This window comes from Cydia fagiglandana, chromosome 27, assembly GCF_963556715.1.
Source record: "Cydia fagiglandana chromosome 27, ilCydFagi1.1, whole genome shotgun sequence".
NCBI classification, from domain to species: domain Eukaryota; kingdom Metazoa; phylum Arthropoda; class Insecta; order Lepidoptera; family Tortricidae; genus Cydia; species Cydia fagiglandana.
Window position 1 is genome coordinate 3,130,361 of NC_085958.1, and position 14,601 is coordinate 3,144,961.

The 14,601-nt window shown below is 37.4% G+C and overlaps 2 protein-coding genes across 2 annotated transcripts in view; one reads left to right on the forward strand and one right to left on the reverse strand.

The window, feature by feature from the left end:
- Positions 1-14,601, reverse strand: part of LOC134677799 (uncharacterized) — a 77,482-nt gene that overhangs the window by 13,568 nt on the left and 49,313 nt on the right. The window contains exons 5-8 of the mRNA XM_063536227.1: positions 6,323-6,394; positions 5,537-5,626; positions 4,830-4,892; positions 503-607 (exon numbers count right to left, since the gene is read on the reverse strand). Coding sequence (XP_063392297.1) covers positions 503-607; positions 4,830-4,892; positions 5,537-5,626; positions 6,323-6,394 — 330 coding nt within the window. The remainder of the gene's footprint in view (positions 1-502; positions 608-4,829; positions 4,893-5,536; positions 5,627-6,322; positions 6,395-14,601) is intronic.
- LOC134678000 (putative fatty acyl-CoA reductase CG5065) overlaps positions 7,697-14,601 on the forward strand; it is an 86,682-nt gene continuing 79,777 nt past the window's right edge. Inside the window, exon 1 of the mRNA XM_063536441.1 lies at positions 7,697-7,894. The gene's annotated coding sequence lies outside the window, so the exon portion shown is untranslated. The remainder of the gene's footprint in view (positions 7,895-14,601) is intronic.

Consider the following 14,601-nt stretch of genomic DNA (forward strand, 5'->3'; position numbering starts at 1 on the left):
CATGGGTGTTTTCTATGTATTTAAGTATTTGTATATTATATATATCGTTGTCTGAGTACCCACAACACAAGCCTTCTTGAGCTTACTGTGGGACTTAGTCAATCTGTGTAAGAATGTCCTATAATATTTATTTATTTATTTTTCTCTTTATTTATTTTTCTTCTTAAGTTAGGTTAATTATAATATGAATATAAAAGTAAAATATAAAAACACTATTATTTATTTATTATTAGTGCATTAGGTTGTAACTAAACTTTAACTTTCCAATGTTTACATTAACTGAGTGGTCGACCATGTTCATTAGGTTATTTATGGTTTCCTTGCATGGCGACCCCGTGTACTATTTAATACGCTAAATATACTTGGTCAAGCAGATGTTATCAGTAGAAAAATGCGGCAACTTTGAAAAATGTAAGCGCGAAGGGATATCGTCTCATAGAAAATTTGAATTTCGCGCCTTTTTCTACTGACAAGATTTGTTTGACCGTCTATATTTACGTACTGTTATAGTTCCCGTTGACAACCACCAACTCGTAGATATGGCTGTCTCTGTCACACTCTGGGAGTGGTTCTTTGCTCTTCTTGCATGGTGGCGCGCTGTATCTTGCTAAACAGAGATATTTGGACCTTAGACAACATTTTGAGACTCCCTCTGGTCGCATAACAACTTTTGTCATATTTTTAATTGTCATAACACTTTATGTATAAAATTGTAAGTCATAAAAATCTTTAGACAGAATTATTCCTGAGCATAACTGGGTTGGGACCCGGGTATGTCCTTAAACCACGTCCAAGACCACCGGTGGACGGGCAGCAGCGTCTCTCAAATTCGGTGTACTCAACTGCGATCGCCAACCCGCCTGCCAAGCGTGGCGATTATGGCATTCACCCCCCAAAAAAGTGGGAGGCCTATGTTCAGCAGTGGACGTCATATGGCTGAGATGATGATGATGATGATAACTGGGTTTTTGTCATAAATTAGTTATGTCATAATTTTTGTAGTCATTACTCATTAATTTAATTCGCATAAAATTTTAAGTCATCTGCTTGATATCCATAATTGTTTTCGTTCGAAGTATTAGGCGCGGTGTGTAGTAAAATGCGCTTTTTTGTAACCATATTTACAGACTTTTACAAGGATTTCAAGCATTATTTTCTAGTATGTATAACTTTAGTCCTTGAACTACGTTATTGCTTGTCAGAAACACAACGGCTCATTATTTTCTCGATAGAATCTTAAGTTGAAAACATGCTTAAAGCTGTCTTTTGATTCATATTTTAGAAGTACTACGACGAAAATGGATATGAAACTTACCTCATTCGATAGCTTTTAAGTAAATCTTCGTTATTGCTGGTCCTTTTATCGATACGTTAATCTTTTCATTCATAATTTTATGAATTCAACTTTTGCCTACTAAATTACACCCTACGCGGCAATACCTTGCGCCCATTCCCCGCGTCAGTACGCCCGTGGCCACTGCCAGCGTCGGACCTATGCTAGTTTAGTGGACGTTTCATAAAATGTGTAACCACTGTATAAATATGCAAATATGTTATACACACAATGTTTTTCAACATACTTACGAAGAAAAGCAAAATAATTCTTAATTACTGTGACATTTCAGACATTCACCCGTCATATTGTCATTTTATAACAAGTTGGGAAGCAAAGGCACACACCCATCTAACCAATCCGGAATTCAGTCACGATTGATAAATTTATTTATTATTATTTATTTATGAATTGAATCATTTTTAAACATATGTGTATTGATTCGGTCAAATTGTGTTTTTTGAAAAACTAATTATAGCCAGCATTCTATGAATGTAGTATGATACCTTTGGGTATGGTGCTTTACGCAGGCTAGCGTCCCGTCCCCTCCCCCTGACGCAACCCCCCCCTTTTAGCATAAATATGTCCCGGTTGGGAGTTTTTTTTTGTTTTTTGGGGAAAGTATACAATATAGGAAAAAAGTGTCAATGAAAGAAATGTTCCCTATTAAATTCTAAACAAAAAAGGTTACATTCATTTTTTTGATACGACGCACCATATTCATGTTATGGCTTGATGAACTTCGACAAAATTTAACCGTTGAAAAACTTGCAGAAGATCAATATAACATAGTACGTGATAGTACTAAAAGAAATCATACAGGACAATAACCTTGCAAGCTTATTTTCCGTATAAGATTTTTTTCAGTACTATCACGTACTAACTTATAATGCACTTCAACAAGTTAATACATGAATATGGTGAGTCTTACTAAAAAGTTGTATATAACCTTTTTTGTTTAAAATTTATTAAGGATTATTTCTTACCTTGACACTTATTTCCTAACTCTAATACTTTTCTCAAAAATAAAAAAAACCGTAAACCGGGACATATTTCATGCTAAAAGGGGGGGGTTGCGTCAGGGGGAGGGGGAGGGACGCTAGTGTGCGTAAAGCACCATACCCAAAGGTATCATACTACATTCATAGAATGCTGGCTATAATTAGTTTTTCTTGCCCATACATTAGAACATAATTTAACCGAATCATATGGAATTCAAATACCTATGTGGGAGTGTTTAGTGTATGGTGGTAACCATTTCACCGCTTTTAGTTTCCGAGTTACCTACCTACATGCGTTTTAAGGGAAGTGGTCGAAAAATGTCTAAAATGGTTTTGTGTTTAATATTAGGTAAGGTAGAAGTACTAGTGCTCGACGCTGCACTAGTATTTGACATGGGTATAGTGTGTAGCTTTCAAATAGAGCTCGACGGCTAATCCTATTGTCTATTGTTAAGTAAAACCGCTCATGCCACGTGCCACAACCACCAGCATAAAAAATACGTACTTCGGTTATAGTTCGTAGGTTCGTAACTGAGCCCGAGCTAATCCTATTGTCTATTGTTAAGTAAAACCGCTCGTGCCACGTGCCACCACCACCTGCATAAAAACCTGCGTACTTCGGTTACTGAGTGCCTGCGAGTCGAACGCTACAGAACCAGTCTAAAATGTGTCATCGAGATGCGTAACAAAGGCGCGTTATCGGAGAGCGCACCTACACTGGTTTTTTGAGCGTTAGCCCGCGCTCAGGTGCCAAATAAAATAATTAAGACCCTTTTTTGCAGGTAAGTAGCACGTGCGGTTTTACTTAACAATAGACAATAGGATTAGCCGTGGAGCTCTATTTGAAAGCTGTCACACTATACTTTATGTCAAAGTAATATAGGTAAATTTGAACGGCGGCGATCTTTCTGTATTCAAATTTAGTTCTTGTCACTTTGACATAAAGTGCCCGTGTCGAATACTAGTGCAGCGTTGAGCACTAGTACTTCTACCTTATTTCCGCCAAGTCCGTACCGTGCGATATGGAAATTTATTCCAAAAAATGCTGTTTTTATATACCACACTGGTGGCAAGCAAGCATACGACCCACATTCACCATAGCCTATGGACGCCTGCAGCTACGGGGATGTGACACATCATGCCAAATGTTGATTGATTTTATATAAAATAAAAGTCCTAATATATAAAATAAGCTTTCATAAGTAATAGTTACTGATTTTTCAAAAGCACTTTTCAATTAAAAGACATGTCAAGATCGGTTACCTTCTTTCAAGTACTTTCTAATGCTAAAAAAAACAAACTACAGTATTCTTCCTTATTTTCAATACCTACTTGCCTGAAATTGACTTCTAGAATTAGACCAAGTCTGCGACAATTTTGATTGCACACGCAGTGCAAGTGTTAATCATAATTTCATAAAGGTATGTCGTTCAAAATAACACTTGCACTGCGTGTGCAATCAAAATCGTTGCAGAATTTTCTTGGTCTAACTCTATTATATTTTTAAGGTAAGTAAGTACTAATTTCTGTCTCATAATAATTGGGTATAATTTGATTAGGTTCTTCGTGTGTACTCTCATATTGTATATAATTTCATTAAATACTCATTAAAATACGAATTTGCTAATAAACCTTATTCGATATTAATTGCCGGAAAAAATCCCGGAACTGACAAATCAGAATATTCGGAATACCGATGGCGCCAGAATAAGGATGTAGACGTGCTGCGCGGGAATGGTGCGGCGGGGCGCGCGGGGCCCCCACCCGCCTGTTCTACCACCCGTCTGCTTCACCCCCTCGGAAACGTAAAACTCAAGTATAAGAGCGCCTTAATATAGACATAAAAAAATTAAGTCATATATTTAGTGGTCATAAAATAAACTAATCATAATAGGTAGGAATTAGGTTCGTTAGGTTGCTTTAGATGCCCGAAGGGCAAACTACGCAGAAATAGGAGCCCCGCGTGAGCGGGGCTCCGTCGAATTAAGTGTTTGGACGGAGGTTAGGAAAAAGGTTTTTTCGAGGAGTTGTTGAGAGGCTAAAATTAGTTTCTTAAATTATTTATGTAAAACATTATGGTTGAAAATTATTATGCTACAAAACGTTGTATGTATAAACCTTATAAATATCGATAAATATGCTTTTAGCTGGTATGACATTTGATTCATTATAATCAAAACCTATATGCACAAAAAATTTATGACAACTGCTGAGTATGTCATCAAATATTATGGTTAAAAATGTATGACACAATATAATATGAGTTTTCATTTGTATGCGCAATGATGATTATGACACAAGTTGTTATGCGCATCAAAGATATGACCTAAACTTGTATGCAACCCAATATGGACACCAAAATTTTCGACTGGGGGACAGTGAGTTTTTTCATTATTTCTTTATTGCTTTATAGTCCGATCGTGTGCGAAATTAAGAATCGCTTTAACCGCCTTAAACCAATGAAATATTTATACTTATGTACAATATATAGTTACCTCGGTCACCTCTGTCAAATGTACTGCTGGGTGTCATCTTGTCCATCCTGCGTTGCGGTTGTGCTATAAACCACGCAAATGTATCCATCATTGAAGTATGTATGCAATTGGCCCGCGCTCCGGGGTTTTTCCTGGTGCAAAGTCTGTCCATCGCAATTCAACGCGGTAACGCAGCGAGTGTGATGGGCACCTTTGCGCCGGGGGTAGCGCGGGGAGGCCTCTTTCAGTAGTTTTTATATTCCTTGTTTTATTTTAGATATATTTAGGGTTGTTAGTTTTAATATAGTATTATTCATAGATATATTAAGTTGAAAAGTTATTTATTGGTCTTTTTACTGTCTTTTTCAATGAAATAAACCAAATGCAGGTTCAAAAATAATTAGGCATGTACAGTCGAAAGTTTTAATTTATGACCCATTTTGTACTTTGTCACAGAAGTAGGGGAGTGTACCTATATACCGACTGTACCTATATATTTCGGTTTATTAATTTTAAAAACCATGTGCGAGTTGGACTCGCCCACTGAGGGTTAGTGGTTTAAGGGTCACCTGCACCATTTCACTAACCCGGGGTTAACCGGTTAAACCTGAAGTTATCATGGTTACCAGTCCAATTTAACATTGGGTTAACGGTTTAACCGGTTAAACCCGGGTTAGTAGGATGGAGGGATGGTGTGTGGCGCTTAGTGGTTTAAAATATGTTCTAACCTTTTTTTCTGAAGTAGCACAAAGCTATAGTCTGTCCGATAATGATCAAAAGCACGACGATACCCACTCCTCCGATGATGTACCATAAGTCTGAAAAATAATGGAGTATCTAGTGTTAAAAAATAATAAAGAAGTGCTAAAAAAACCGGGCAAGTGCGAGTCGGACTCGCGCACGAAGGGTTCCGTACCATAAAGCAAAAAAAACGGAAAAAAAATGCAAAAAGAAAACGGTCACCCATCCAAGTACCCCACTTAAATCTTTATTTTATTCTGTTTTTAGTATTTGTTGTTAAAATTTCAACTGTCTAGCTATCACGGTTCGTGAGATACAGCCTGGTGACAGACAGACAGACGGACGGACGGACGGACGGACGGACGGACAGCGAAGTCTTAGTAATAGGGTCCTGTTTTACCCTTTGGGTACGGAACCCTAAAATTATATCGGAGCGATAAAAACATCTCAAATGTTGTACAATATCTCGTGCGAATAGGTAATTCGCAACTCTGTGTTCTAGTTTATCACCAGTGATCGGTGGTTTGGTTAATATTTTGTTGTTATCTTATAAAATGTTTTTAGTAGGTATTTCAAAAATATTAATATAGCGTTTTTGTGAAAAATTCAATCCATATTGCGGGCTTACTCCCGTATCCTCACAAAAAAAATCTACTAGATCCCCCGGCGTTGCAACCAAATGCCCGATTACTGTTTATCAGTGACTCGTTGCGAATTTCGTACTTTCCGCACTTGTATCGTAGATTACTATTTCAAATCTGTATTAAACCTACTAGGATTATTGATATCCATGACTGATTTGTTCTCTAAGGCGGCTGGAGATGGCGTTGTAGATACATCTGAATCTGAAAACATAAAATATAACAATTTAAACGAATTGTAAAGCGTAACTACCCCTCCCTTATTTACGTATCCCAGGTTTTATAAGTTATTAAAATGTATATTAAATAGTAGATTGTTAACCAAGGGTGGAAAGTGAACCATTTCACCCGAGATATTTTGGCGCTCGAACGAAGAGAGAACGCCAATAGTTCGAGGGTGAGATGGTTACTTTTACCCGAGTTAAACACTCTACTTTTCATTTCGACTATGAGGAAAGTTAAACACGAGAAATGTAGGTTTATTATTGGTAAGTATAATTCTTTAGAACAAATGATTAACAAATATATAGTTGTTGTTGTCAAATAATGTGAAAGCTATGAGATATTTTGATTTTTAGTTACACCGGTAACGTTCCGTGCTTAGAAACCGTTTTAGAATTTCATTAAAATCTATTAACCTTTTAACCGCCAGCAATTTTTGATCGAGCGTGCTCGTGTCGCCACCGACAGTAATTGTGCCACGCAGAGTAAGGTTGGCATAGTTACGGGAGTTATAAATGTGCTGTAAAAACCAAATCAGATCTTTGTCTTATTTATCAGACTGTGGCGAAATGAGCTGGATATGTACTGTCTTATATATCAGACTCTGGCGGTTAAAGGGTTAATGCGATATTGACAATACCAAATGAATTTCTGCCCAAGTTTTTTGCCCTAGCAACAATTAGGCCGCCCGCCCTCAAGTTTGGGTGAACGCAAAAATAACTTTTTTTATACGGCGGCAAACAAGATATTTATTTTAACAACTAGTATACGCTTTACTTTTTAAGCGTAGATTAAAAACCATAGAAAACGACTCGTTAATCAAAGATATAAGAGTTACATTCATTTGTTTTTGACATTCATTTGTAAACCCATCAATACAGCTATCCTAGTTTTTCATTCCTAGCAATAAATCTCGTGATTTTGGGCGGCGATTGGTACAGACTTTTAAAATACAAATTTTATACAAAATCACAAATACTAATAAACACTTTAGGCTCTCGCGTTTTTTATACATATTTAATTACACAAACGGGTCTACAGCGATATAATTTCATTGTTATTACCTTAAATTCCGACATTTCAGCTGAGTCGCACCAGTCAAGGTAAAAACAATGAAATTATATCGCTGTAGACCCATGTGTGTAATTAAATGTGTACTAATAAATTCTCATACAGTTTTGTTTTTTTAATACATCAATACGCTTTTCCCAGTTTTTCTCTCCTAGCAATATATCACGTGATTCTTTTGGGCGCATGCGCGAACCCAGTACGGGCCCGGACAAGATGGCTACCGCGAGCATTTTACTGAATTGATCATCTAACCCGTCTCCCGACAATAATTAGTACAAAACCCAACTCGACAACACGAGAAGTTATTTATACATGTGCACAGTTCATTTCGCGGTTCGAAATAGCCACTCTACTTTCTAACCTATGAAAATATAAAATGATTTAACAGTGAGTGTCCGCTGGATTTTTTCGGTAAGTCTAGTTTCTAGGTTTAGCCGGTTAGTGGCAGTATGACCTAATGGTTAATGATTTTATTAGTTTACTTGTCATTGTTTTATAAGCTTAATCATATAGGCGGGGACAGGCGGTGTACTTTAAGTTAAAAAGCTTGAAAATCTAGAAACTAGCTTAAACAATATTAAAAAAAAAAAACAAATGAACATCGTTTTCGAACGTCCCAATTCGAAATTTGAAACAAATGCTGTGATAATGATATAACGTTCTGAAAATCATGTAATAGCCAAGTTTTCCCTGATTTTTTGGTGATGTGTACCGTCTCGCTCGCTCGTATGAGTGCGTCTCGCTTTTGGGACTTTCCTGTGAATGGGCGGCGTACATGCGCATTAGAGGTCGGAACCTCTTAAATATTTTATCATCCTTTTTGCGAGAGTTTAACACCTCATATAAACGTTATTCCCTCTTTATAGTAAAAAGTAAATTTTCTACGACAAAGAATATAGTTTTAATTACTTTTTTTTGAAGAATATGTGAGTTTTTTTGACTCTAAATGATTGATTCTTCACATTCACATGAAATTATGTCAGACATTAGTTCAAGAACAGTATCTATTGAGCTCTAGCTCTGTTCGGGCGATGAAAATGCTTACGAGAAAAAAAACAAAATAGCTTTTAGTAGTCAAAAATATCAATATTTAAACAAAAATATGTTTATTCTAGTAGATAATATTTTGATTTCTATTAGTGTTAACCTAATATATATTTTAATTGAATAATTTTACGGTTTAGACTAACTTGTTTTTAGACTTCACTCAATTTAGTTATTCAATGTTAGTATGTCTACAACAGTTTAAATCGATATTTTTTATTATATTTGCAAATTATTTTAAATGAATTAGCATTTTTAATGTGAATTTGTTTATTACTCCAAACAAATACAAACTAGTATAAACAACAAACAATAAAATACCTTAAAATAAAAATTACGAACATTTTTTTCCTTTGCTTCTTAAAAGATGGATTTAATAAGTACTAGCAAGCCGCCCCGGCTTCGCATGGGTTACACAAAACCTTAACAAATTATTCACTTGAACCTTCTCCAAGAATCACTCTATTGATAGGTGAAAACCGCATGAAAATTCGTTCAGTAGTTTTTGAGTTTATCGCGAATATACATACACACAAACAGACAGAAGCGGCGGGCGATTGTTTCATAAGGTGTTAGTGATATTTAATATTTAACCCTTTTCCAGGCATCGTACTATGCTACGTACAGTCGCCATCATATATATCGGAGCGGCCAAGGTGCTCACAAATATCTGAGCACGCCTCTATTGTCAAGGCGTTAGAGTGAATGTTCAGATATTGTGAACACCTTGGCCGCTCCGATATATCTGATGGCGACTGTACGATTTATCGACCACATACGCGCCACTAGAATTTCAACTTTAGCGTTCCCATTTAAGAATCAAATTAGATTGCACTTTCAGAAAATTTTACTTGTCTTCAAACGAATAATCAAAGCTGGCTTAATTGGAATAATATATAGATTATAGATTATTTGGAAAAACCTTGTAGATCGGTGCGGCCTTAAACGTGTGTTCTCATTAACTTAATTAGTTATACGTAAATTACCTACTCTCGCGTATGCCAAAAAACGTTGGCAACTGGAAACCAAGTTTAGTTTATTTCTGGAGCAGTTATTATGCAAGTGTTTTAAACCATTATTTAGTTACAAAACTTACATAATTATATGGAAAACCCTATTTTTTATAGAAGAAATTAAACACATTCTGTGTTTATTTATAATGAGGTTGAAGTAAATAATTTACAGATGGCTCTAGCATAGGTTTTATCAGTGGGGAGACACTCCTGACTTCGGGCAAACTCGGCTCCGTTCGGCTCAGCATTGCTCCGAGCAATTATTAGGGTTGTCACAATTTGACGTCCATTGCGTGCACGACCACAGACAAGATAATTAATTACTTGAATTTCTACAACCCTAAATAGTCGAAAGGGATAGTGCCATAACTTAGAAAGGGATATAAATGTAATTGGTCAGAAATACTTCTCCTGACTGCGACTTTGTTTGCGTGGGATTATTATGATGGTGATGATCCTTCCTCGGGCCTCAAACCATATCCATACCAAAAGTGTTTACTTACTAATTTCATTTAAATCGGTTCATCGTTTTAAGCGTGAAGAGGTAACAGACAGACAGACAGTTACTTTCGAATTTATACCGGGTGTGGCCTGTAATATGAGCAAAAATTTAAACTGTATGCTGTACTCCTCATACTGACCAACATTTGTTCAGCGACTTTTAAAAATTACTTGTGGTTTGATTTCAAATACACTTTAAAGTTTATTCTAAGACGCAATGTATTGCGAATTTTGTTATGTTTATGGCGTGACAAGCAACGTCAATCACAATGAAATGGCGTGGCGATGGCGTCCAATGAAGATAATATTTATTTTGAATGAAAAATAGGGAGTCTAAATACTTCATAATTTTTAAAAGATGTTGAACAAAAGTGTCACCGTTTGAGGAGTGCAATTAGGGAATGCAAATCGGTTATTTTTTGTATGGAAATAACCGCGGTTTCGGTTAAAAACCGATCATTTCCATACAAAAAATAACCGAAAATAACCGATTTGCATTCCCTAAGTGCAATCTATGTTTTAATTATTTGCTCACGTTACAGGCCACACCCGGTATAGTAGAGATGGGCCTACTTTACAAACAGTATCATAATACATAGCAGGATATCCTCAATCGGGCCGATTTAAGCCGCATAGACAGGCCTAATTTAATTTCTAATGTCGAAAGAGTGTCACACTGTCTGACGCCCACCGTACAAAACTATACTCTGTATCTTTAGCAGTGGGGAGACACTTCTGACTTCGGTCGAACTCGGCTCCGTTCGGCTCAGCATTGCTCCGAGCAATTATTAGGGTTGGCACCGCGTGGCTTCCTTTTGCGGGCACGACCACAGATAAGATAATCACTTGAATTTTGACAACCCTAAATAGCCGAAAGGGATAGTGCCATATATTAGAAAGGGGTAGCATGATTCGACCCTGAACCGCTGTCAAACTTCGGGAAAATGAAAGAAAAACTGTAGGAAAGTGTCCTTTCTGTACAGTAGTACTATTATTTCTTCTGTGTCTTTAGGTATTTAAATAAAAGTATACAAAATTTACCCTCAAATGGCTCCTTAAGCCAGTTGAGGGTAGATGAAAATATTACACGATCAAATAATGTAGGTTAAAGTCAGGTCGTTCAGGGACTGATTTAGGCGGTTTTGTAATTGGTCGGTTAACCAATAAATGTTATAACTACCCGAAAATTTACAAATTGTTTGTTTACTTTTATTTAAATACCTAAAGATACAATAGTAGTTTGTGTTACAAGGGATCAAAATGGTATATTTCCGTCAAGGGCGTACATTGAATCCTGAATGAAGCGATGGATTCTAAAGTAGAATCCTGAGCGTAATGAGGGATTCAAGTGTTAACGCCCACGAAAGAAGACTCGCGCACGAAACGTATAACGGTACGAAACCCTTCGTGCGCGAGTCCGATTCGTACTTATCCGGTTTTTTTTTGTCAACTGTATCGAGCGATATAGAAATAACTAGTCAATAACAGCGCGTCAACAACGGCGCCTAGTAATTACAAGTCATTACTATTTTGGTGGCCTCTAATTTTATACTAAAATACATGAACTGAAATAGCTGTCATAAGTTAAAAAAGTGACTAAGCCCCCCTGTGGCGTAGGCCGGATTTTAACTTTATAATTAATTTATACAGGATGGAACATTTTTAGAGACTTAGCGCCGAATTCTAAAACGTAACAAATATAAGAGCCTCGGTACCATTTTGTACCATTTGGAGTTGAAACCCTAGGTCCATGGGGTCCCAGCGCGCATAAGTTGTTCGCAGAAATCGCGAAGCGGCTGGTTGACGTAACTGGTGACCGAAGAGCTGGCGGCTACCTCGCACAACGTATCAGTATTGCGATACAGCGGGGAAATGCCGCCAGCATCGGTGGTACCATTGCCTCAGGGGCCTATTTTAGATTTAAGCTAGTTATTAATTTCGTTTAGTAGTACCACTGTATATATATTGTATGTAAATATATTATTAATTCCCGTTGAAAGGATAGTGTTATCTATTATAATCGTGAAGCTGGTTTAAAAAGACAAACCAAATCATTAAAATGAAATATTTTTATATCAGTGACAACTCTACTATTACCTAGTACATACCGTAAAATTGGGTGAGTTGGGTGAAATTTGACTTTGAAACCTCGATAAAATTTTATTTTTACCTTTGAAAACTGAATGGTGTATATAATAAGTGGTTCGGACGTTTATATTTTAGTTTGCATTTTATTTTGGGTAATTCCACTTCATAACTTTGACGATAAAGAGGAAAACCCACCTCACCCCGTAGTGCCTCGTGTTTGGGGTGAGAGGGTTTTTCATACAAAGGTGATTTTGGAAGATTGTTGGATCGATTTTTTTTATCATGCGTATAGCCCCATTTTAAATTGGAATACATTATTTTTGTAGCAGTAGCCTTAAAATCTCTTCTCACCCCCTCTCAACCCTTCTCTCCCCATTCATAACCCAACTCTCCCCGCGAAACCTACTCACCCCGTTTTACGGTACCTACAAAGTAATTTATATTTTAAATTGACACATGTCATTACCTTGACTTTAGCTTGCTCGGATAGGATTGAAACATGCAGAATTGCACTGTAACTACCTTACTAATGGTTAGAAATATTAACTTTAATAATAATTAAAAAATAAAGTATATATTTTGAGGACCTCGGAATTGGCTCTAAAGATTTCGATTTAATTTGCTATATGAGGGTTTTTGTGGGTAAAAATCGATTTAGCTAGGTCTTACTCGTATCTCTGGAAAACGCGCATTTTTGAGTTTTTATAATTTTCCCGAGCAAAGCTCGGTCTCTCAGATATTAGCGATTACAACATGGGCACCACACATGGTATAATAATATACTCCGACCTTAGAGGATATAACCAATGGAGACGCCATGTCTAAAATTTTCGGTACAAAATAGTCTGCCGTTTTTTGCGGGGGACGGGCACATCAAATGTATAGGTACGTCATGTCAGATAAACGTCAGTCCATACATATGGTTGACATGTGGTTGACCATTGGCCGCCTATTTTCGACAGAGGGGAACGCCTGTTAATGGCGGCTCCATTGTTAATTACTCCGAGACTCCGACTGGTACTCTCTTCCCGTCTTTTCATGGTCACGTGACTAACACAAGCCTACGTCATCGTGCGACAGCGCTGTATGATAATATACGATAGCGCTATATATAGCGGCCATGTTATTGTGACGTAGGCTTGTGTCACTCTGGGAAGAGAAGACCATTTTTTATTAGACTATGGGCACCACACCTATAAGTCTTACAGTACCTAGGTCAATCAACTTTAATTCAGTGATCCGTACATTGACCCTGATACAGCAAATACAATACAGAACAATGAAAACGGATCACTTTGTGTGAAAAAGTGAATTGAGAATGTCGTTTTAAAATGAGAGCGTAAACTCCGATTGTATGGCGGCGGCTATGTTCGCGTGACTCTTAAGATTCTGAAAGTACAACGCCAAAGAGGCCTGTTAAGGTCAGAAGGTTCAGAAAACGATGAAAATTTTTTTTTAAGTCGTAGCGCTCCATTAGATCACGATAAGGCTGTCGTAAATTTAATAATAAATAAACCGCTCAAATACGAGTCTGACTCGTACATTACCCAAATTTTAATAACGTATTTTTTTTATGTGAAACGTGAATGAAATATCTTTAAAAAACCCTTAGGGTTTGGATCAAAAACTAAGTAATTAAGTCCGACTCCCCCAATGGTTAACCACACAACCATCAATGGTGAGCCCAAATGGTTAACCACCTCAAATGGTGACCATTTCGAGGCCGGATAACGCCGGTAAGCGGAGGTCACTGACCTATTGTCAACGGGACCCCAAAATAGCGAGTGACCCCGATTCTAGCCCAATCAATGAGGTCAATAGATGTGACCCAAATTTTTATTTTAACCTGAGACCTTTTAAAATAAGGAATAGTTACATAAAGCCAGGATAAACATATAGGTTCTCTTCGCATATCTATTGTGGTATTGCAGCCTTACTTCCTGTATAGATGTCGGCGGCCGATCGTAAGAACAGGCAGATCGTAATGTTCCTGTGTAATGTTTTGACGATAGTCACATTAAACCAATATATAGGCAGGATAGGTTCGTTAGGTTGCTTCAGATGCCCGAAGGGCAAACTGCCCAGAAATACTGCTCCGTCGACTCAGCGAACGAGTCAAAGATTTTCACGTTTAACGATATGCCTAGGAATTTCACGATATGCCTGATCTTACGATCAGCCGCCGACATATAGACATCGCAAAGATAGCTAATTTTTACGCTGCACCTTTACAGGCGGGATAGGTAAATTTTTAGGGTTCCGTACCCAAAGGGTAAAACGGGACCCTATTACTAAGACTTCGCTGTCCGTCCGTCCGTCCGTCCGTCTGTCTGTCATCAGGCTGTATCTCACGAACCGTGACTAGACAGTAGAAAGTATTCCCCGATTCTGGCCCCGCCTCTCAGTGGTCCCCGATCCTGACCCAAGGCCCAGCCACCGGCCCTGCTGAACCAAAAAAAAAAAAAAAAAAAA